At 46.5% G+C, this 25,793-nt stretch overlaps 2 protein-coding genes across 6 annotated transcripts in view; one reads left to right on the top strand and one right to left on the bottom strand.

Moving 5' to 3' along the window:
* LOC123764198 (SEC23-interacting protein) overlaps positions 1-3,867 on the top strand; it is a 78,106-nt gene extending 74,239 nt beyond the window's left edge. For 3 of the 4 annotated variants that reach the window (XM_045751745.2, XM_045751737.2, XM_069338933.1), the window contains exon 15: positions 578-3,867. In XM_045751745.2, coding sequence (XP_045607701.2) covers positions 578-1,088 — 511 coding nt within the window. In that variant the 3' untranslated portion in view covers positions 1,089-3,867. The remainder of the gene's footprint in view (positions 1-577) is intronic. The other variant, XR_011231028.1, reaches the window with a different exon arrangement.
* The window catches only part of MED14 (mediator complex subunit 14), a 107,808-nt gene continuing 85,779 nt past the window's right edge, over positions 3,765-25,793 (bottom strand). For both annotated transcript variants that reach the window (XM_045751718.2, XM_069338912.1), the window contains exons 24-26: positions 16,287-16,421; positions 12,481-12,615; positions 3,765-5,419 (exon numbers count right to left, since the gene is read on the bottom strand). In XM_045751718.2, the coding sequence (XP_045607674.1) occupies positions 4,340-5,419; positions 12,481-12,615; positions 16,287-16,421 (1,350 nt within the window). In that variant the 3' untranslated portion in view covers positions 3,765-4,339. The remainder of the gene's footprint in view (positions 5,420-12,480; positions 12,616-16,286; positions 16,422-25,793) is intronic.

Here is a 25,793-nt window from a genome sequence, read left to right as displayed (position 1 = left end):
ATCAAATGGGGGGGGGGTAATGGCATGGCATTTGAACACACACACTTCGCTACAGATTGTTGTGCTGTTTTCGGCTCGTCGTATGCCACGGATATGAGCTAAAACCATGAAACTCGGACTGAAATTTGGCAGTCATTTTATCTGTAGGTCTCCTTATTCCTCCGAAATATACAGTACTTTTCTATATCGCGATGTAATGAATATACAAATTGTTACTGTATGGTTAAGAGGCCTCATGGTGCAAGGTAAGGTAATTATCAGGAGAAAGCACCAAGCCATTACAACTATACAGCACTTGAAAGGGATATGAAGATAAGTATTTAGGATAGAACGGAGGAAAGGAATGATGCCCAACCACTTGGGCAATCAGGGATTGAATGCCAGGCTGCAAGAAGCAGAATTGTTGCTCTACCATTCAGGCAGTGATTGAGGCAGCACTTGCATCACAAGGTGCCCAATATCTACAAGTACAAACTTGTAAACAAACTAATATTCTTTCACCTGATGGGCTTGTGCATGAAACATTTTTTTTTTTTTTTTTGCTTTTGTTTTAATTGGTGTGATTTGGTTGTTACAGGGAGTCTGAAGACACCATGCTTCTCATCTTGAAGGAGCTGTATGAACCTCAAGGGATTCTAAGTGACGTAGAAATCAACAGCAAGCCGTCTCCATCGGCGGGACAAACTGTGCCTGATGGTGACCCTGGACGAGGGTCTGCTTCGCACAGCCCCTCCAACCCTCGTGCCTCCTGTGCCAGTAATGTTGTGCAGGCCCCCAATCATTCCTCAGAGTCAGTGCCGCTGCTCTCTCCTGGTGCTGCATCGCCATCCGTCTTGTTACCGCCTACGGAGCCCGTGCCGCTGCTCTCTATGACGACCCTCACCTCTACACAGCCACCCGTCGTGCTGCCATCCAACACTTCACACATGGGACCTCGGGTGATCGGAGGCCGGCCTGTGATGGACATTAGTTCACAACAGACTTTGGGCATGGACCCAACTGTCAGACCGATGAACAGACCGGTAGTTGGCCCGCCTCCCAAGGTCCCGGGAGGAACATTTGTTAGGGTGGCTCCTTTCAGAAGATGAGCAAGTGCTAAGACTTTTCATTGAAGTGATTTCAAATTAATATGTATATGCTATTGCACTGAAATTCTGTGTATTTATACAGTACTTGGAACATTTTTTTCCTTACAATGATTTGATGTTACTGCAAGCATAATTTACTTTAGAAATGCAAATAGGAAAATATTATTTATAGTCTGTAAATAAGTTGGCACATATCTGGTGCAGTAAATCCTCATATTAGTAGCACATATTTTGGAAGTGTTTTTGAGCCAGTATCAGAATAGTCTGGCAGTACTGAAGGCGGCTTCCCAGCTAACATGAAGCTCTTATCTTCATAAATTATACAAGCTGCATAATTTTGCTTATACAGGCTGCATAAACATAATCGTCGTGCTTAGGTCAAATCTCTCCAATAACTATTCAGTGTTGATAAGTTGAACATCTTCAACTTATTTTCAACATCATCTTCAGTGTTGGTCTTTCAACTCTTGCACTGTGTGCAAGATTTTTCTCAAATGCCCAACAAGGTGCATGGTAGGGTATTGTGTGTCAGTTGCAAGTACAGTATAGCAACATTGCTCTTCAAGCTGTGATTAGCCACAGTGGTTTGGTGAAGTTATAGAATAATGGTATAGTAGTTTGCAAGGGGTGGTATAGTTTGGTACATGATGAAAAAGAGCAGGGGATGGCAGATATTCTTAAATTGCTTTTGGTACAAGCGTACATATTGGAAATGTATTTGGAGCCAGGTATGAGGGTTTGCTGGACGTTATGTGCTCTCAGTAAATTCACTTTTGTTACCTCTATCACCTCTATAGTGATCCCCTTTCATATTCTATTTTGTTAATAAAGTATTAATATATTTGAAATCTTTGTATAGACTGTGACACAATAAATTTATATTTTTGTACAGTATTTAGCCATATGTTTAGCTTAGCAGCAGTGCTTGATAAGTTAAAATAGTTAATTTTCATTAAACTTCCAAAGATGGTTGTGAATACTGTATAGTGATAAAATGAATGTACACGAAGGTTCATAAAAACTCAGTACTGTACCTACCCGGCCAGACCAAAACGTGCCATCAATAGTTAATCACTTGACTAATGTCACTTACCTACCCTGAATAAGGCTGTTAGTCTTCATCATTATAAAACTGGTTATTTATCACTTAACCAATTTATAAAGTTTGATTGGCATGTTTTATAATTATTGAATGAGGCTTTTTTTTTTTTTTAAGGAAATTTTGTTCTGGGTGTAGTTAATGCCACTACACCTGTACTACAAAGGTGCAGTTGGGAGGTGGACCACATAGGATTAGTGGGGATATTTGGATGGCACGACACTTTGTATCCACCTCTCACCATCATGATGTGGACATTGTCCCAGTCCACGATCATGACAGTGAGAGGATACATTGTCCCAGTCCACGATCATGACGGTGAGAGGTGGATACATTGTCCCAGTCCACGATCACGACGGTGAGAGGATACATTGTCCCAGTCCACGATCATGACGGTGAGAGGTGGATACATTGTCCCAGTCCACGATCACGACGGTGAGAGGATACATTGTCCCAGTCCACGATCATGACGGTGAGAGGTGGATACATTGTCCCAGTCCACGATCACGACGGTGAGAGGATACATTGTCCCAGTCCACGATCATGACGGTGAGAGGTGGATACATTGTCCCAGTCCACGATCACGACGGTGAGAGGATACATTGTCCCAGTCCATGATCATGACGGTGAGAGGTGGGTACATTGTCCCAGTCCACGATCATGACAGTGAGAGGTGGGTACATTGTCCCAGTCCACGATCATGACTGAGAGGTGGGTACATTGTCACAGTGAGAGGATACATTGTCCCAGTCCACGATCATGACGGTGAGAGGTGGGTACATTGTCCCAGTCCACGATCATGACGGTGAGAGGTGGGTACATTGTCCCAGTCCACGATCATGACGGTGAGAGGTGGGTACATTGTCCCAGTCCACGATCATGACAGTGAGAGGTGGGTACATTGTCCCAGTCCACGATCATGACAGTGAGAGGTGGGTACATTGTCCCAGTCCACGATCATGACAGTGAGAGGATACATTGTCCCAGTCCACGATCATGACGGTGAGAGGTGGATACATTGTCCCAGTCCACGATCATGACGGTGAGAGGTGGGTACATTGTCCCAGTCCACGATCATGACGGTGAGAGGATACATTGTCCCAGTCCACGATCATGACGGTGAGAGGTGGATACATTGTCCCAGTCCACGATCATGACGGTGAGAGGTGGGTACATTGTCCCAGTCCACGATCATGACGGTGAGAGGTGGGTACATTGTCCCAGTCCACGATCATGACAGTGAGAGGATACATTGTCCCAGTCCACGATCATGACGGTGAGAGGTGGATACATTGTCCCAGTCCACGATCATGACAGTGAGAGGTGGGTACATTGTCCCAGTCCACGATCACGACGGTGAGAGGCGGATACATTGTCCCAGTCCATGATCACGACAGTAACATGCCGGCTATGATGTTCCTCTGGGGGCTTTAGTGATCTTAATATAATAATTTAGTCCAGTTTTGTGCACCAAGAAGGAAGCCCAACAAACTACACACCTGGCCAAGGATTGAACGGCATTCTCAGAAGTTTATTACACTTGCGAACTCTTGTGAAAAAGATTGATTAAAAATGCATTAAATTTATATAATTTATAAACAAAAGATTTCTCTGGAAGTCCATGTTTAACATTCACAGTTCTATTTTAAATGTAAAGAAAAATAAATCATAATAAAATACTGTGGTATTAAGTCATTAATACATCTTATACATGTCATCTTGTATATTGCAGTTAGCAGCACTAACTCCAACAAGTGGTTGTGGGTTAAAAAAAAAAAAGAGGGGAAGAGGCGCTTTTTTTTTTTTTTTAATACCAGTTTTGGTAGTACAGCCGGGCAGGACAGAAATAGTTGGGTACATTTCTTATCACCTCATGCGCCTATTCACCTAGCAGTAAATGGGTACCCAGGAGTTAGTCAGCTTGTTGTGGGGTTCCATCCTGGGGAGGAAACCTTGATATAAGCCTAGCATACAGTATATGTAAGCTGGCTGCCTGTCCCCCTGACACAATGTGGTAAGTGGGCACCTCAGAGTTGGTACTAAGGTGGCTTTCTATGGAAGATGTCATTGGTTAGGACCTCGTTGAGCTTAAACGGGCTTCCTGTGCCCGACAATTTTAAAACTATATATAAAAAGGAATAATAGGTTTGGTTTAACGGTTGAACTGACCCATCATGGTTCCACTAAATCCACCTTGCCTGCCTCCAGGTCCGCCCTGCATTCCACCTGGCCCTGCTTGCATACCGCCTTGCATTCCACCAGGCCCTGCTTGCATACTGCCTTGCATTCCTCCTGGACCAGATTGCATACCTCCCTGCATTCCTCCTGGACCAGATTGCATTCCCCCAGGCCCAACCTGAATACTACCCGGACCCCCTTGCATTCCTGGTCCACCCTGCATTCCTCCAGGTCCACCTTGCATTCCTCCTTGCATGCCACCTTGCATTCCACCTCCCTGCATAGTAGGCATACCTTGCATACCACCAGGTCCACCACCCATCTGACCACTTTGCACCGATGCTGGGCCGCCCTGCATACCTCGCGGCCCAGCTTGCATCATCCCGCCAGCCATAGAGGTCATGGTTTGCTGCATGTGACTTTGTTGCATACCACCTGGCATACCCTGCATACTTTGTGGTCCCATAGGGCCCATAGAACCCAGTGTTGGCTGCATGTGTCCTACAGCGGACACTGGTTTTGGTCCACTGAAGTGCGATCCAGATGACATGGTCGAGCCCATGCTAGGGTTGGTGAGCGTTACTGCACTGGACGTGCCAGTGCCCGTGGCAGAAGAAATCATGCTCTGTGACATGGTCGATGCCATGGAGGATACCGGCGTTCCGCCAGAAGAACCAGGGGTGTGCGGAGAGGCCATATGAGGTGATGTTAGATGTGGTGACCCCAATGACTGGGGCACTGTGCCCCCAGATGAAGTGGGCGTATTCTGGCCTACTGATGTTGGTGGCGTGGCCACAGCATTGCCGTCAGGACCCAGACTCAGGCTACACAACAACTCGCGAATGCACGGATAGAGTGACATCTCATTGGGCTGCACAACAGCACGACTCATGATGTCATTGATGACCTGCAGGGTGACGCTAGGGATATTACCGTGGTCGCGACGTTCAGCCATTTGGGTCTTGTTGCTCACACTGTCGTATACTAATGGCAACATCAGATTGGGAGGCTCTGCCTCGGGAGGTAACTGCATGTTGGTCCTTGCTAACTGGAACTAAAGGAGAGAGATTAAGTCAGTACCACATCAGAATGCAAGAATTTTGATGTCGAATCCAATAATGATGTCGACAATATTTTTGTACAAAATTGAACCCAAAAATATAATCTAAATACTGGAGAGCAGTGATGGTGTGGTAGACAGAAGGAGATTAACACTTTCGCGCTATCTGGACGCGCCGGCGCGTTCGGTTTCGTCTAACGTAAACGCATAGTGGACATAAAGTTATGTCAACTTTTAAAATATTTGTATAAAATTCAATTTTTATCCGATTTACTTTGGGTTTGTTTCAAACTGCGCGCTATGAGACTCACTTTCTCACCACTAGGCTGCATGGTACAATAAGTTCATGAAAGGTGTGGATAACTTCGATCAAATGGTATTTTGTCCCAAACGGGTTGCAGGTGGGTGACTTTAGCCGTTTATACTAGTAATTCTTCCCCCATATCATGTATTATATGCATATGTCTGTTTAGGGAATTTTATTCCGATCAATATACAACCAAAAATAACTGTGTGCAACAAGTATAATCTTGACAAACATAACAAAAGTAAAAATATTTCGTGTGTGTTTGACGCTCACTGATATGTTCCAGCGTTGTTTTATATTTGTCGCTATTCTAACTTACGCTTTGTTGATATTTTTTACCTATGGGCACATAGAACATTCTATTGCGAACACATTGACATAAAAATGAATGACGTACATAGAAAATTAATGTCATGAGAGTGAAATAAGTATAAACTTTCAAAGCGCCGTGCGTCGTCCCGTCACCGATACCGGGTAACAATTTCACCACTTCCCACACTCTTGCGGGCGGGCTGCATCATTATTCTACGCTTATATTCACATCACCGTGTTGGGAATTTCATTGTGAGTCCATTGATACCAAAATTAACGCTGTAGAACAAGTGTGGAGGTGATTACAATCCCAAGAGTAAAAACATTTTGTTGCTGATGGGCGCTCACGGCGAGTCATCTACGTAGTTATTTATTTGGTGCTGGTATCCCTATATGTTTCGTGACTTATTTTACTAATGTTCTTCTAGAGAATTTTATTGCGAACACGTTGGTACCAAAATGAAATACGTAGCATGAGAACTAAGGTCAGAAGAGTAAAAAGAGTATACACATTTTTGTTTTTACGCTTAAGCGATAAAAACGCAGCGCGCACATTCGGTTGGCTGAGTGACCTTTGCGGAGAGCGCGAAAGTGTTAAACATTAAGAGTACTGAAGGAATGTCTACAGGCATCTAATTAAGACTATACTCTCCAAATGTTTAATGTTACTTATTCTTAAGGTTGAAAATACACAAACATATTTTTGGGGGTTTTCTTACAAACGGTTTTGAAACTGGTTCAGTATATACTGTATGTACAGTACAGACCACAGACAATCTTTATGCCAAGCTTATTTCATGTCACAAAATTACAAATATTCTAAAATAAAACATTAGTAGTCTTATGTTCAGAGTAAGTGATGTTGGCTGGTTGTATTTGCTGCCGCATTCCTTATGCCATCTACATAAACAGTGAGAGCAAGATGCCCACCAATTGCTAATAGTGTAGAGTATAAGGATCACTGAAGATAAGTAATAGTTTTTATGTCCACCCACCGTCCCCTCTGGACATGTATTTTCTAATATAGACATGAAGGGTGTAGATCAACATGGGCCAGGGTTAGGGTTGTTGACATGTAGGGTGTAGTAGTGTGGAATAGGTTCTTTACTATGTTCTTACATTTGCTTATGGGTAGTGACAGGTATGGGGAGGGGAATAAGAGGGCCTGACGGCCGAGTGCCCATAGCATTGGATTTGTAGTCCTGAGGTTCCGGGTTCGATCTCTGGTGGAGGCGGAAACAAATGGGCAGAGTTTTTCACCCTGATGCCTTTGTTACCCACCAGTAAATAGGTACCTGGGAGTTAGACAGCTGCTACAGGCCACTTCCTGGGGTGTGAAACAAAAAGGAGGCCTGGTCGAGAACCGGGCCGCAAGCCCTAAAATCACCTTAGAATAACCATCTCAAGATAGTGATTTTTTTTGGGGGGGGGGGGGCTGCTTCTTACACTTTTAGGCATTGAAAAAGTCTGCCACATCACCGTGAAGGATGAGAAGGAACAACTCAGTCAGCGTAACAGCAGGAAACATTGCTGATGAAAAAACAAAGGAGGAATTTAATCCTTTACGTCAACTGAGCTCAGAAAGTTGAGGGAAGAGCTCGAGGCAGAATAAGTTAAGAATATCTGCCAAACAATAACAAACTTCATAATTATCCACAATCCAATGCTGCATAAAGGGGAATGCCTGAATGTGCAGGTGCCAAGAAACCATGTCACACTGTAAAGCCGTAATGTATCGAGACCAGTTGATGAAAGTGTCACTCACAAACCACACCAAGGAGTGGAGAAAGCTCTTTCCAGTCAAGCAGAACACTCTCCACCTTCCCACAGAGAACAAGAGATTACCTGCCAGGCAAAAGGAATTGTGAAATGCAGTAATACAACCATGAAGGGGCTAAGACCTAAACAACTGAAGAGTTGAGCCAATGCCAAAATTTGGTTCTTATCTTCTAACAAGAACGGCTACAAATTTCACCGAGTCTGCGACACAGGTGAAACCCATGTTTCACATGGTACAGAAAAATTCACATTCTGTACAGAAAAGCCATCTGTACCATCTATGGGACTAAAAATCAAATATGGGGATGGAACAGTAAAGCATAACTGAACAGTAAAGAAGGCTAAAGAATTTTCCCAAGCCAAAGAAATATTACCTTCATGCTTATACAGTACATCAAAACTCCCGAAGTACTAAAGTGTATCTGCAATATACCTACCTCTGACAGACACAGGATCTCCAATCAGAGAAGAGGATGGGCCAACTGATGAAACCAGCTCGGGCCAGTGAAGGAACCTTTGAGGTCTTCCAAAAATCCTCAGCTTATGACTGGAAAGAAAGACATAGCACACCCTCCACAGACAGAAGGGAAGCCGACAGCATCTGCTCAAGCAGTTCTAGCCAAAGAAATGCGTCCTTCTTGGCCAAAAAATTTTGCCTTCGCATTTAGGGGGACAAGCACAGGTACCCACTGACCTGATACGCAGTCACCAAATAAAAAGGTAGCACATATACCTACAGAAGTTTAATCCTTAGACGGCAGTTATCGTCAATTGTTCATTCACAGGGTCATGCAGTTATCATACAGTATGCAAATTTAAAATATTATTGTCCAAGTTTTACATGTATAATGCAAATATGGATATAATAGGTCTATGTGGATGCAATGGAGTTTACCTCGACTCATTAAAAAATCCTGCTACCATTTCACGGTACAAATGCAGTCATCGTCATGAATGTTTCTAGGGGAAATGCAGTCATCATTGTATGATGGTTTAGCAAATATTGTTTGAGTTTTACATGTGTGATGCATATATGGATATCAAAGCTCTCTGCGGATGTACATAAAGAAAACTAAGTGATAAAACAATCACTGAAATATTAGAGAATAAGCATCAGCAAAGTGGAGCCCAAGGTGTTATCTTCTTGAGGTTATCTTGAGATGATTTCGGGGCTTAGCATCCCCGCGGCCCGGTCCTCGACCAGGCCTCCTTTTTTGTTATACACCCCCCAGGAAGCAGCCTATAGCCGCTGTCTAACTCCAAGGTACCTATTTACTGCTAAGTGAATAGGTGCATCAGGGTGAAAGAAACTGCCCATTTGTTTCCACTGGGAATCGAACCCGGAACCTCAGGACTACGAATCCCGAGCGCTGTCCACTCAGTCGTCAGGCCCCTGACAAGTGCCAGACGCAGACTTACTGAGCGCCACCACCCAGTCAAACGATAAATATTAACTTAGTTTTGCACGTTTTCTTAAATTTTGCATACAAATTAATATTGTAAGTCTATAATGATTTTTTTTTTGCATTTTTTATGCAAAGGTGGGTATGACCATTTCTCCATAGTTGCTGTCTAAGGGTTAACAAGTGGTATTCTTGTGGTCCTGGGCTGAAGACTTGCAACTCGGCCAGGCTAGAAACCCCAAATCTTATAAAAACTGTGGTGGCCCATCGTGATGAGCCAGCCAATGACACGGCGACTTAAACAGCATCGCCAACTATACCTAACACACAGAAAACATCTGAAGGTGAAAAAAGAAAAAGAGCTTTGCATCCAACAGGAGTGCCAAAGGCAACACGAACATCTGTCAGTAAAAGATTGCAGCCTAAGATCCTGTGACGGTGCATGAAGCAGTTTAAAAGTTAATCTGGAGAGGAGGTTCCAAGGTTATAACGCTGAGGTAGAGCACACAACACACCTAGAGGGCCCAACAATGCCCACCCCAGAGCTAGGTATATATAAAAAAAAAAACTCTTGGGCTATAAGACTTATGCTCTTGGCAAGCCTTGACTCGACCTTGCCCACCACAGACAAGGAAAGGTTAGGGCACGCCCATGATTAAATCACAATGTCAGGCACAACTATCAAAGCAAGACCTCAAAGAAAATGATACACAAATCCAAGTGTATTATCTTGAGGTTATCTTGAGATGATTATGGGGCTTTTTAGTGTCCCCGCGGCCCGGTCCTCGACCAGGCCTCCACCCCCAGGAAGCAGCCCGTGACAGCTGACTAACACCCAGGTACCTATTTTACTGCTAGGTAACAGGGGCTTAGGGTGAAAGAAACTCTGCCCATTGTTTCTCGCCGGCGCCTGGGATCGAACCCAGGACCACAGGATCACAAGTCCAGCGTTCTGTCCGCTCGGCCGACCGGCTTCCCTATTATGATGCAGTCTTAAAAATTTGTGTGCAGCCAAATACCTAGACTTGGAACCACGACCAGGATTCATCAAGGATTTGCCCATCTACTTTCCAACCTCTCCATCTTTTCTCAATCTTTCCCAGCTCTGCTTACATTGATTAAAAAGTTGACGAGCATTGAAACTTTCAGCGAAATGTTGTTAGTAGGCATTCTGCAGTCATGGGAGACTATGGAGTTGTGCTCAGGTTGTCGAGGCTGAGGAAGAAATGCTTGCATACTTGCCCAGTGTCAACTAGACCTGCCCAGTGCCAGACAAACCTGCCCAGTGCCAGACAAACCTGCCCAGTGCCAGACAAACCTGCCCAGTGCCAGACAAACCTGCCCAGTGTCAGTTAGACCTGCTCAGTGCCAGACAAACCTGCCCAGTGCCTGACAGACCGGGTTTTTGTAACAATGTTGTTATTGTTACAAAAAGCCTCCTGGTGCTTCGGAGCTCAAACTGTTTAGTACAGTACATGTAAAACAAAGGTGCCAGAGACTGAGAAAAGATGTAACGGTTCGTAAGTACTTTCATAACTGTTTGATGAATCCAGGTCCAGTTTCCTAGACACCTGCTAGAGTAAGCGACTCCTAATGAAAAGTGTGTTCCAGCTGGAAACAATACTGACCCAACAGAGAATATGACTGCCAATGTTGGTTCAGTAAATTTTGTGATACACAAAGACAGAAGTACACATATTTGAAGCGTTCACAAACACTGTGCACTGTACAACAGGCATACATCTCGGGATGTCTCTCTTGTCACACACTGTACAACAGGCATACATCTCGGGATGTCTCTCTTGTCACACACTGTACAACAGGCATACATCTCGGGATGTCTCTCTTGTCACACGCTGTACAACAGGCATACATCTCGGGATGTCTCTCTTGTCACAGAGTGTTCGCTCCGGAGTGACCAACCAGGACAAAAATGCAGTTTAATCACCGGCTGGGGATGTTTACCATGGTGCACTGCACAACAAGCAGACATCTCAAGATATGTCTCTTGTCACCGAGTGTTTGTTCCCAAGTGACCAACTAGGACAAAAGTGTAGTTTAATCACCAGCTGGGGATGTTTACAGGCCTGATGTTGCAACCTGATGATGTGTAGTAGTGGCATCCTGGCAACTGATAGTACGTACGAGGACAGCTTGTGACAAGTTCTGATGTTGCAACCTGATGATGTGTAGTAGTGGCATCCTGGCAACTGACAGTATGTACGAGGACAGCTTGTGACAAGTTCTGATGTTGCAACCTGATGATGTGTAGTAGTGGCATCCTGGCAACTGACAGTACGTACGAGGACAGCTTGTGACAAGTTCTGCTCGTATGTCATTACATGACACACCAGAGCATACCTGGTGACATGCTACAGGTCACTGTAACTCATTTTGCATACCAGTGCCTGGCAAATATGACAAAGCTTCTTGAAGATTTGTAACACTACTGAGTGTGACATGCATTAGGTCTTGGGAGGCCCTAGTTTGTTATTACCTAACTGCAATTACCTAAGTGTAGTTACAGGACGAGAGCTACGCTCGTGGTGTCCCATCTTCCCAGTACTCCTTGTCATAGAATACTTTCGTTGTATGACAGTAGTCCAGTGCTCGGTAACTGGGTAAAGTACCCTGAAGAGTACTTTGCTTGGGCAATATGTCATGTATTTAATTTCACGTGACTAAACTTTACATCTACAGTATATGATTTTCTGTCTGGTGATACATTTTGACAATGTGTATTACTACACTGTTTGGGGGAGTAGGAGGCAGTGTAGTTTAGTGTAATGTGATCTTGGCAATTATCCCCCTTGTTTACTTCTAGTATCATCCTTGTTGTTTTCAGGGTTAGTTTACCCTCACGTGTGGTACAACACGTCAGCTGGAGAAGGTCACCACTATTGTTTTAATTAACATTTTCTGACACCAATAGAAAGCAAGATGCCACCAAACCAATACTCTATGTACTTGATTTATATTTTATTGTTGAAAGTCTTACAAGGATTTAGTTGTCATAGGCCCACAATTTAAGGGCTAAAAATAGATACCGAGAGCAGACTGCATCGGATATGCACCAGCGACAACCCTCCCTACCCTCAAGCATATAAAGGTCACATCTCACAAGGCCATACAAATGCAGAGTAACGGGACAAACAAATAACCCAACCCGCACATAAGAAATGAAACGAGTGACAATATTCTGATCCGTCCTGGACCCAGGGAAGCGGGTCATGACAAAATAAAAGCATACTTACGAAGAAGAGGATCTTGTTTCTGGAAACTACCACAATGAACAGCCCAGGAGGAGCAATTTGGGAGCCAATTGGAGGATTGGTGAGGCACCACTGCAAACTCCACTTCATCTGCTGCACTTGCTGTGGCGTCGGCATCTGAAGCAACAGGCAACCATTACCATGGATGATAACCCTGACGCTACATCTTCCCACTAACCAGTAAGTCATCTGTCTTAACAATATACAAACCACACTGTATGTATCTAGTGACTTTCTATATTATGAAATTACTGTACCTCCTATATCACCTCTTTTAATATGTCCTTTGTACATGTGTATAAATAAAAAATGATTAGTCAATTATGTAACTTATATAATGTGTAGTAACATTACACAATCTATGACTTCTACTACAAAAAAGATGTGGCAGTGATTGACTGCAACATTACATGACCAAGCAAGCATACCAGAGATGACTAGAATCTGCCCTAGACTGCACTAAATCTATTATGTGGAGAGTCAAGCGTCCATATTCAAAATGTTTCAATATTTTACATTTTTAAATCACTGTCATACCTAATAGCTGTCATACAAGAGCTGCCTAACAAGCCAAATTTTTGTGAATTAAAAAACAAATTCTTATGAAATGATACAATTTTTATTGTATTAAATATGATTGCAATTTTATGTTATTTGAGTCAAAACTAACAAAGAAATCCAAACCTAACCTAACCTAACAGCCCAGGAGGAGCTGTTAGGTTAGGTTAGGTTGCATTCACTGGAAAGGCGAAGAGTTAGGGGTGACATGATAGAGGTTTACAAGTGGATGAATGGACATAACCGGGGGATATTAATAGGGTATTAAAAGTATCAACACAGGACAGAACACGAAACAATGGATATAAATTGGATAAGTTTAGATTTAGGAAAGACTTGGGTAAATACTGGTTCAGTAACAGGGTTGTTGATTTGTGGAACCAATTGCCGCGTAACATTGTGGAGGTGGGGTCCCTCGATTGTTTCAAGCACGGGTTGGACAAGTATATGAGTGGGATTGGGTGGTTATAGAATAGGAGCTGCCTCGTATGGGCCAATAGGCCTTCTGCAGTTACCTTTGTTCTTATGTTCTTATGTTCTAACCTATCCAAACCTAACCTAACCTATCCAAACCTAACCTAACCTATCCAAACCTAACCTAACCTATCCAAACCTAACCTAACCTATCCAAACCTAACCTAACCTATCCAAACCTAACCTAATATAACTAAGTCAGTAATTCATGCTTCTAATAGATTATTATTATTACTATTATTTGAAAAAAAAACAATCTAGAAAGAAATACTTGAGTATAATAAAAATCATTCAGTCTGTTAGGGGCATATCAGACCTTGCACACTAGGCCAAGTAGTGCTCTTCTGGCTATTAGACATGATATATACACCATGTTTCCCCTATTGGCCCAATAAAGTCCAGTATGCAATATTAATCCTTCAATCTTGTTAACCCCTTACACTGCTCCAATCTTGTTAACCCTTTACACTGCTCCAATCTTGTTAACCCTTTACACTGCTCCAATCTTGTTAACCCTTTACACTGCTCCAATCTTGTTAACCCTTTACACTGCTCCAATCTTGTTAATCCCATTACACTGCTCCAATCTTGTTAACCCTTTACACTGCTCCAATCTTGTTAATCCCTTTACACTGCTCCAATCTTGTTAACCCTTTACACTGCTCCAATCTTGTTAACCCCTTACACTGCTCCAATCTTTTTAATCCCTTACACTGCTTCAATCTTGTTAATCCCTTACCCTGCCGCAATCTTGTTAACCCTTTACACTGCTCCAATCTTGTTAATCCCTTACACTGCTTCAATCTTGTTAATCCCTTACACTGCTCCAATCTTGTTAACCCCTTACACTGCTCCAATCTTGTTAATCCCTTACACTGCTTCAATCTTGTTAATCCCTTACACTGCTTCAATCTTGTTAATCCCTTACACTGCTCCAATCTTGTTAATCCCTTACACTGCTTCAATCTTGTTAATCCCTTACACTGCTCCAATCTTGTTAACCCCTTACACTGCTCCAATCTTGTTAATCCCTTACACTGCTTCAATCTTGTTAACCCCTTACACTGCTCCAATCTTGTTAATCCCTTACACTGCTCCAATCTTGTTAATCCCTTTACACTGCTCCAATCTTGTTAATCCCTTTACACTGCTCCAATCTTTTTAATCCCTTACACTGCTCCAATCTTGTTAACCCCTTACACTGCTCCAATCTTGTTAACCCTTTACACTGCTCCAATCTTGTTAATCCCTTTACACTGCTCCAATCTTGTTAATCCCTTTACACTGTTCCAATCTTGTTAATCCCTTTACACTGCTCCAATCTTTTTAATCCCTTACACTGCTCCAATCTTGTTAACCCCTTACACTGCTCCAATCTTGTTAACCCTTTACACTGCTCCAATCTTGTTAATCCCTTTACACTGCTCCAATCTTGTTAATCCCTTTACACTGTTCCAATCTTGTTAATCCCTTTACACTGCTCCAATCTTTTTAATCCCTTACACTGCTCCAATCTTGTTAATCCCTTACACTGCTCCAATCTTGTTAACCCTTTACACTGTTCCAATTTTGTTAATCCCTTACCCTGCTCCAATCTTGTTAACCCCTTACCCTGCTTCAATCTTGTTAACCCCTTACACTGCTCCAATCTTGTTAATCCCTTACACTGCTCCAATCTTGTTAATCCCTTACACTGCTCCAATCTTGTTAATCCCTTACACTGCTTCAATCTTGTTAACCCTTTTACAATATAATAAGCCTGTAATTAGACATATTGAGGTTCTACCTACGGTACGCCAACTACTGACCTTCCTCAGAATTCCGCCCACAGCAGTTGCCTGGCTCTCGGGTACCAATTTTACTGGTAGGTGGACAGAGGCTTCAGAAGAAAGGAAATATGCCCAACTGTTTCTTTTTCCCTCGGGGATCAAACCCAGAATCCTAGACTGCGGGTCAAGCATGGAGACTTCTTTACTACAATATACAAGCTACATGAGCCATTTCTCTTGCATCTTCATAAAAGATGCAGTGGTTTAGCCAATCAAAAAGCATTGGAACCTACGCCACCCAACAACTCTACCAGAGCTGATAATCATTTGTCACGGAAAAGTGTCAATATTGCAGTGCTCTTCATTCCCCCCTTTCCCCCTATACCTCCACAAATCCTATGTTGGGATCAGTGGTATAAATAATGTAGAATGTGTGTGTGTTCAGTGAAGGGACGGGTTGGTTCACAGTACAAGAAACTGTTCCACTGGTCCAGTCATGCCAGGGTCCTCCTCCACACAGTATGGGCACAGTATAATTTCCCATCATGGTAAACACTGCTCAAATTCTCTGCAGTTACACTTCAATCAGCACCATGTGCTGAGTTAGTGTCTGAAAAACCTGCCCAGTGTCAGCTAGACCTGCCCAGTGTCAGCTAGACCTACCCAGTGTCAGCTAGACCTACCCAGTGTCAGCTAGACCTGCCCAGTGTCAGCTAGACCTGCCCAGTGCCTAACAAACCTGCCCAGTGTCAGCTAGTCCTGCCCAGTGCCTAACAAACCTGCCCAATGTCAGCTACACTTGCCCAGTGCAAGACAAACCTGCCCAGTGTCAGACAAACCTGCCCAGTGTTAGTTAGACTTGCCCAGTGTCAGACAAACCTGCCCTGTGTCAGCTACACCTGCCAGGTGCCAGACAAACCTGCCTAGTGCCAGACAAACCAAGTGAGCTTAGTCAACGTATCCTGTATGCAAAACCCACAAAGTTACCAGTTCCAGTTGCATGATGCGGATGCAGTCTTTGAGAACCCGAATTGGAAACTTGAGAATACTGTAGAACGACTGCACTGCATATGGCCTGTATGGTGGGATGGGAACCTTAACGCTGAAGAATTTCTCAAGCACCTGCAGGAAGATAAGAAATGTAACTATTTAAAAAAACATTGGAAGAATAAATTTATATAGTGACAATAACATGGCTGAACATTTGTAATCTAACCCACACACAAGGAAAACATTAAAGTTTTGGTCCATCCTTGGCATGATTTGCTAAGGGTCCAGGATAGACCTAAACATCGTCACTTTCCATTCTTTCCGTGCGTTTACAGTGAAAACCTTACACTGCTCTGTTTTCATGGAAAGATACGACTGTGGGTGAAATGTATGTGTTTTTGGCACTGTGTATGTTGATGAAACATTGTGTCAAACACGTACTTGACCATTATTGGAGCAAAGACCATACTGTTCCAACACCGATGTTCGACAGATATATGTCTCAAGACTGATTTGCGATAATCCTCAGGTGTCTTATTTGGCAAATGATGATGACAGACTTTGGAAGGTAAGGCACGTCCTGATGAACTTATTGGAAAGTACAGGGATTTCTACATACCAGCTCAGAAGCTTGTGATTGACGAATTGCCGGAGCTACTTCACCAAAGACAAAAACAAGAGGGACTTAACCAAGAGGCGGTCGATGCTCTCACCTCAACTCGAAGTCGAGACAACAGGCTGCAACCGCCGACTCAAGCAACACAGGCCTGACTAGGCCCAGGAACATTAACGAGGTAGCATGCAGCCAGGACCATGTTGACCCCCCAAAACCTCGCACCCAAATGTCAGCCCAGGACATATAACCAAAGACAGCAGCAAGCGCAGCAAACTTACGAACATCATGGGCATGGCGATAGACCGCAGGCTGGCCAGACCAAATAACCCTGCGGATGACCTGAGACCTGAACCTGCGAACAGGGAAGAAGGGAGACCAGATCAACCCAAAGCGCGTCCCTGACCACAGAGATCGTGGCGCACAAATAACGGTGGAGAGCTGCAACCAGACACAACACATGATGCACCCCCAGCCTGACCAACCAAGCATAAACAACCCAAGGGCTGGTCACAAAACACTGGTCACAAAGCCCTAGCCAAGAGACGCGTCCATGAACACATCGAGCAAGGGCTCAGATAGGCGCCAAGACACTGAACCCTGAAAATCCCGAAGAGGAAGCCGGCGATACAGCATCCGAGACAAAGCCCCCAGAGGCCAAACTTAGCGGTTGCGAGAGGCAGAAGGGATGTCCCCCAAAGGAACCAGAACAGCTGATGCAGCCACACCCAACACGGCGGGTAGACCATCATGGAAAAGTTCAAGCTCCCGCATAAACGGGAGCCCCTCAGAAACAGATGAAGGTGGAAATGCAGGTGAAGGAAAGCCGCCGAAGGAAGAGACAAGGAAGCGGTCCAAGCGTCTCACACAAGATCCAGTCAAGACTGAACCTGAGAGGGACCCAGATGGAACTTCCGCCAGTTCACCAAGAACCCGAACCCGGCGAGCTGGGAAAGAACCAAATCCCTGGCAAGCAGACACGCGAACTGGCTTGGAGCTCAAACCAGCCAGTCGTCTAGGTAGGCCAGAATCCGAACACCTAACAGATGCAGGCGGGTCACCAAAACCGAGTAAGGCGTGTGAAAACACGAGGCACCAGATTCAAATCAAAAGGAAGGTACAGAAAGCAGTAACCCTGACACCCCACAACAAAACCAAGCCAGTCCCTGAACCTCGGATGAATCGGGACGTGCCAATACGTGTCCTTGAGGTCCAGGGACACCATCCAAGTGTCCGGCTCCAGCAGAAGATGGACCTGGGACAGTAGTCATCTGAAAGGAGGGGGCAAAAAACCAGCATTGAATGTAATGAAATGCCATTTTCTGGGTGACACCCGGAGGCTCCCCAGAGCTATCCAGGAAGATATGCTAATGTCAGACTTTGACATCCATCATGTGTATAGTTCTGTGGGTCTACCGAGAGGACCACGAGCCAGAACCTGGCCCCCTCAGGGAGGCATGGGGAGCAATGGCCTATAGAACCCCCCCCCCCGTGTAGTTGGAAGCATTCTATGTCTGCCATCGACCGCGTCAGGCACCCAGAAAGATAAGCATCCCAAAACAAACCCCTATTCTGGTGAAAATTGCTACAAAAAGCCGAATAAGCGGATAGAACTCCCCAAAAAGAAACGAGCAAACGAGCATGACATCACACGTCGCTGTGCCGCTGTCTGTGCAGCTCCCCCCTCCCTGGGAGGGGGAAGGGGGAACCCCAGACCCCCCCGCGCCGGCTATCCACCCTTCAGTTCTGAGGTTGGACATCAAAACACGCGAAAAACCACCGACCAGGGAGCCTCCGGATCTCACCCAAAAAATGGCTTTTCTGGGGAAGGGGGGGGGGGGGAAGAGTTCCGTCGGCTTCCCAGAGCTAACTACCCATAGAGGAAAATCAGAGGGACTTATCCAGGAGGCGGTCGCTGCTCACTCCTCAACCTGAAGTCGAGACAACTGGCTACAACCGCTGACCCAAAGCGACACAGGCCCGACTAGGCCGAGGATCGTTCACGAGGTAGCGCGCAGCCAAGATCCTGTTTGACTCCCAAAAACCCCGTGCCCAAATGTCATCCCAGGACACGTTTCCAAAGACAGCAGCAAACACAGCGAACTTACGAATGTCATGGGCATGGGGATAGACCGCAGGCTGCCTAGCCTTAATAACCTTGTGGACAATCTGGGAGACTCACACCTGCGAACAGGGAAGGAGGGTAACCGGATCAACTTGAAGCGTGTCCCCGAACACAGAAGCCGTGGCGCGCAAATAACGGGGAAGGACCGCAACCAGACACAAAACATGATGCAACCCCAGCCTGACCAACCAAGCATCAACAACCCAAGGACCCCTCCGGAAAGCAGCTGTCTCATTCTTCGCCAGAAAAGAAGGAGACGGCTGCAGACGAACAAACCGATCACCATGACCGAAAGAGCAGGAAACCCCTACGCCGGAGGAGAGAATGAAGCTCCCCGACCCGACCCCCAGAGGCTAATGCCAACAGGCAAAAAGAGCATTCGAGAAACAACCCTGAACCAAAGGGGCCACCAAGACTGTTGAGCACTGGCCACAACAAACTGAGGAAAAAAAGAGAGCACCCTGTCTAACGACCAGGACGGCTCTGGCGATGCATGAGCAGGCCGAAGGTGAAACAACACACAAGATAGCTTGTGAAACGGCACAGAAATAACATCATAACTGAAAACAAGCTGAAGCGGCTCCGCCAGCATCACACGATACGAGGCGACAGTATTCGGCATATGATGACGGTCCTGGGACAACCACGAGCGAAAGGACAACACCATTCTGAACTAGAAGCGAAGCACAACGACGAAGAGTCAAAAAGAACCAGAAGGACCGCCAGGAAACCTCATACCGCCGCCAAGACGCAGCTGATCACCATATAGATGATGATAAACTCGAGTCAAAAAATACCATACGCGTAGACTCGAGGAGAAGATCGAACCAGCCACGTGACGCTCCAGTCCGATCTTTTGGAAGAGGTGGAGCTGCGGGAAAACCTCCGGCTCCAGACACCGAGCAAGCAGCGCCTCAAACCACGGCTGGGCCGGCCACCACGGGGCCAAGAAGACAACTCTCCCCTGGTATGTCTCCAAGCAAGTCAGAACCTGGAGCAGCAGCTGAACCGAAGGAAAGAGGTACAGGAACCCCCCACCTCGACCAGTCCTGCCGAAAGGCATCGACCCCGACGGCCTCCTAGTCGGGGAAGAACACCACATAAAGGGGAAGGCACCACGACCACGCCAACGCGAACAGGTCCACCTCGAGGCGCCTGAACATTTGGCAAAGCCAACGGCAGGAGTCGGTGTCGACCGTACATTCCGTGGACAGAGGAACGAAATGAGACAGGCCCTCCGCCAAGACGTTGGACACTCCCCGCACGTGAATTGCCAGGAGAGACAAACCCTGAAAACTCAGCAGATGAGTCACCCGAAGCAACCAGCGCCAAAGAGCCAAGAACTGCATCGAACCCCCCCTCAGTTCAGGCAATGAACCACCAGGGAGCAGTCTGAATGAAGCCGGATCGTCAATCCGTGGGCGATCCGAACCCTCCGAAGAGCAAACCACACTGTCGCGAACTCCCGCACCGTGCTGTGGGCCCGACAAAAGGGCAGACCCCACCGCCCCTGGTTGGCCTGTTGAGCACTGGTCACAAAGCCCCAGCCGAGACACAACACGTCCATGAACACATCGAGCGAGGGGCTCAGGCAGGCGCCAAGGAACTGAATCCCAAAAAACCCGATGAGGAAGCCGGCGGCACAGCAGCCTTTGCAAGGCCCTCGGGGGCTGAACCCAGCGATCGCGAGAGGGGCCGACGAAGCTAACCTCGACCTGGCGAGTAGACCATCATCACAAAGTTCAGGATCCCGCACAAACCCTCAAGCAACCGCCGGGTAACCCAGGAGCCCCCCAGAAACAGCCGCATGCGGGACTGCAGCTGTAGGAGAGACTTCGGAGGAAGAGACAAGGAAGCGGTTTGAGATTCCCACACAAGACCCAGCCAGGTTCGAACCTGGGAGGGAACCAAATAGGACTTCCTCCAATTCACCAAGAACCCGAACCCGGCGAGCTTGGAAAAGAAACAAATCCCTGGCTAGCAGACAATAGGACCAGCTGGGAGCCCAAACCAGGCAGTCCTCGAGGTAGGCCAAGCCCCGAACACCTAAAAGATGCAGACGGGCCATGACGATCTTGATAAGGCGTGTGAACACACGAGGTGCCAGGTTCAACCCGAATGGGAGACAACGAAAGCAGTAAGCTTGACGCCGTAAGCTTCACAACAAAACCATGCCAGTCCCTGAACCCCGGATGAATCGGGACATGCCAATAAGCGTCCCGGAGATCCAGAGACACCATCCAAGAGCGTTGTGCCAACAAGAGCCGAACCTGAGACAGCATAGTCATCCGAAAGGAGGAGCAATAAACCCAGGGGTTCAGACAGGACAAGTCCAGAATGAACCCCAGGTCCGTACAGTCCAGTTTCGGTACTGGAAACAGACGGGAAACCCATCTGAGGAACGTCACCGTTTTGACCACGCCCAAGTGCACTCACTGCAAGACGACTTGACAGCACAGGGGAAGAGGCCTGCCTTGCCAGCCCTGAACCCTACAAAGGAAGAGGGGCCAGCCAACGCCACCGAAGGACGAGGAAAAGGACCCGAAACGCCTACAAATAGTGAGACCATTCATGAGCGAACAGTGCAAGCCTCTCCCCCATCGCCACGTCAATGGGATGAACCGCGAAAGGGCCGGAACCCCTTACGAGACCCCAAACCTCACAAAGAGCAAATACCGCACCGACCCGACGAAGGCGGGTCCAAAGGCAGGGCCAGACTGGCTACAGCGGCTTACCATTGACGAGAGGAACCCCGAGCCCTGACAAGACCCCTGCGGGAAGGCCACCCCAGGACCCCCGGAGAACCATCAAGTCAGACATCGGACGGCAATTGGCCGACGCCGCCTGAATATACTGCGCCACGGCTGCAGGAGCAAAAAGCAGCGGACAAAAAGGCGAAGACATCCTAAGAACCAGGGCCCAGGCTGATTCCATGGAGGAGGCAAACACCGCCTGTCGACACGCGAGCCAGGAAGCGTAAAACCGGACGACCGAATCCCGCAACATCAGCGCAAAGAGCTTCAACAAGGCAGCCGACGCGCGAGCAGCAAGCCCAAGGCACCGGACCCCGGAACGGCCCCGAGTGCCCCCATGTCCTCCCCAAGCCAGTCCGAAGACAGCTCCAGAAGGGAATAGAAGCGCAAGGCCGAAGCCAAGAGGTCTCTGGTGCGCAAATCCTCGGCCACCTGCGCAGCGGAAAGAGAGGGAACCTGCACATGGAGCTGCTGAACACCAACATCCTGGGAAGGGCAGAAGCAAACAAGCACTCATTGAGGTGGTCGCCCCTCAGGAAAACCTGAACCACAGGTGAAACCTCGCGCCACTCAAGCATGTGGGAACAGAAAGAATCCCAGGCCTCCAAGGCAAAGATAGGGCAGTCCACCAGCCAGGACGACTCCGGAACCTCGTAACGAACCCAGAAAGAGAACTAAGTCCCAAACCTGAAAGACGACGGATCCATCACCGAGGCGTAATCCGGGTGACGCAGGAGGTAAGCCGCAAGGGCCGCCCGCACCGCAGATAGTTGGATACGGGAAGCAAAGAACCTCTGGAAAGACGGAACCGACGCAACCGAGGGGACATGGAACCGGGCCCGGGGAGGGGCAGACACCAAGTCCAAGTCGTACGCGGAGGGGGGAAAAAAGAGAACCCAACTCCTTGTAACAATAAGCCCCACTCCGAGGGTAGGAAAACCCAAGAGGGGTCCAGCAGGGCCCAAGGCCCCCAAGTCAGCCCCTCCCCAGCCCCAGGATCCCCCCTCCTTGGGACCCATGGCCAAGACATCCCCCAGAGCAACGGCCCTTAAAGAAAAGGCCAGTCGAGCAGCAGTCTCATTCTTCGCCAGAAAAGAAGATGGCTGCAAATGAACAAAACCATGACGAAGACTGAAGGAGCAGAAACCCCTGCACCGGAGAAGAGCATGAAGCTCCCCTACCCGACCCCCAGAGGCCAAAGCCAACAAGAAAAGTGCCTTGGAAAAACAATCCTGGACCGAAGGGGCCACAATGAAACGAGGAGATGAAAGGAAAGCGAGCACTCTGTCCAAAGACCAGGACGGCTCAGGAGGAGCATGAGCAGGCCGGAGGTGAAACAATGCACGAGACAGCTTGCGAAACGGCGCAGACGTAACATCGATACCGAAAGCAAGCTGAAGCGGCTCCGCCAGCGCCGCACGATACGAAGCGACAGTGTTAGGCATAAGATGACGGTCCTGAAACAACCACGAGAGGAAGGACAAGACCACCTGAACAGACAAGGAGCTAACACGGCGAAGACGCAAAAAGAAACGGAAGGACCGCCAGGAAACTTCATACTGCCGCCGAGAAGAAGCCCTCAGGTGGGACACCAACAAGGAGGCCACCTGATCACCATAGAGATGATGATAGACTCGAGTCAAAAAAACCTCTAAAGCTGAACCCCAAGGACGTGTACATTCACGGGGACCTAGCACGGGGCGCCACCGAGAAGAACGGTGGAAGGGCAAAAACAAACTGAATAAAATGACAGAACCCCCCACCAGGCAAAAAGAAAAAGAAAAAGAAAACCCCGCAAGAGGACAGCGAACCCCAAGGAACAGAGCCGGCCGCGATGTCGGGAAATACAAGCCGAGCAGCACCCTGCGCCCCTACCAGTGCAAACTGCCTCTTACCTGCCGGTAACAAGGGAGAACAGAACACCCAAGAGCCCAACAGGCGGCCGAAAAACCGAAAGGTAAAACGGACCAGCAGAGGCAGACCTAGAGGAGCCTGTGGAAGGTGGCCCCAAGCCCCAAGGGCAGTACTTACAGGGCACCTAGGGAAGGCAGCCCTAGGCGCATGCAGCCCGAGTACTGAAGATAACTCCTGGCTCTTGCACCCACAAAACCAACACCACACCTCACAAAAAAGGTGACACCCCTAGGGTCAACACTTGCAGCAGAGGAGCTCCAGCATATTTCAACAATCCTAAGTATTGTAGTACAGGTTGATGGTAGTGAGTGGTGTCCCAGAGAACATAAAGGTATAGTGCTCTTGAAAAATAGGTGAGATAACAGGAAAGTGCTAAGGGAAGTGAAAAATCGGATGAGAAAAAGTTGCCCTAGTGTTTACAGTGCAGAGAAGAACATTCAAGATGGCCACTGGCAAGGGGAAAAACAAAACAGAGCTTGATTTTGAGGGATTCAATGAAGAAAGCATTGATATTAGTAGTCTACATAACAAGTTGGTAAATTTAGATACTATAGTGAACTCTCATGTAGAAATAATTAGTAAATTGAAAGAAAGTAATGACCATTTGAATAGCAAAGTATTATGTCTTGAGGGTTTAGTGAAAGACTTGCGCAAGGATAAGAATCAATTGGAAACAAATTGCAAAGCCATGGAAGAAGAAAATAAACTCTTAAAAATAGCTTTGGAAGAAGTTAAAGTAAATTTAAACATAAATGACTACAATAGGTTAGGCAAGGAAATTCAACAGGAGAAACAGCTTTTGTCAGCACAGATGGAGGAAGTTACACAGGGAATAGAACAGTGCAAGAAAGATATGCAACTCACTTATGCACAAGTGGCCAAGGAGAAGGAAAAAATAGAAGAAGCAGTAAAGGAAGTCAAACACTGCAGCAACCAAGATAAAACAAACATTAGGCTAGAAGTGAGGAAAGAATTGGCATCTAACCCGAAGTTGGTGCAAAACACAGTTGATCGGAGTAAGTCCCTGATCATTTTTGGCTGCAAAGAAAAGGCGATAACATCTAGGTCAGAAAGAGCTGTAGAAGAAGCTAAAGTAGTAGATAAAATTGTTGGCCTCGTGGAAGGTCTTACAAACAGAGAGAATGTGTGCGACTACAGGAGAATAGGCAGGTACATAAAAGGGAAAGATCGACCTTTGAGGATCACCCTAAACGGTGCCAAACAGATGGAAGAAGTACTAAGGAATGCTAGAAAATTGCAAAGGGATGAGGATGGGAAAGGGTGGTCATTAAGACGAGATCTTTCAAAAGAAGATAGAGAGAAGCTGAAACTGAACCTCGCCGAGGCAAAACATTTAAATGAGAGCAGGAATGAAGAAGAAATAAATTCTTTTTTCTACAAAGTGATAGGGGTAGGCAAACCAGTAAAGTGGTACATAAAGGCAAACCAACAAAATCAATAGAGAGAGGGGGAGTGAAGAATAAGGAGAGGGGGAACAAGTTCCTGAAGATTGCATACACCAACATAGATGGAGTGAGATCGAAGATACTGGAGTTAAGTGATGTAATACAGCTGCAGACACCAGACATTGTTGCACTCACGGAGACAAAACTTGAAGATGTAATTTTAAATGAGGTCATATTCCCGAGGGGCTACTCAATTTGGAGACGGGACAGAAAAATTAGGAAAGGCGGTGGCGTTGCTGTGCTGGTAAAAGAACACCTAAAGGTGAAGGAAATAATGACTGCCAATCCACAAGAAGTTGACATAATAGCACTAGAGATCTGCTATGAGGATGATAAACTAATGATGATAAATGCATATAGTCCACCGCCAAGCAGCACATGGTCAAAGGAGGAGCTAGATAGTAAACGTGAAGGTCTTATAACAATAATGAGAGAGATTATAGCGAGAGCGGATAACGATAGATCACGACTGTTGATAGTCGGTGACTTCAACTTGAAATCCATAGACTGGGAAGCATATGAAGCTAAAACAGAAGATTTTTGGACCTGTAAATTTGTAGACCTCATCCTGGAAACATTCTTGTATCAACATGTTAAACAAGCTACGAGGATGAGGGAAGGGGACGTTCCCTC

This window comes from Procambarus clarkii, chromosome 5, assembly GCF_040958095.1.
Source record: "Procambarus clarkii isolate CNS0578487 chromosome 5, FALCON_Pclarkii_2.0, whole genome shotgun sequence".
NCBI lineage: Eukaryota > Metazoa > Arthropoda > Malacostraca > Decapoda > Cambaridae > Procambarus > Procambarus clarkii.
This window is presented reverse-complemented; position numbering and strand designations above follow the sequence as displayed.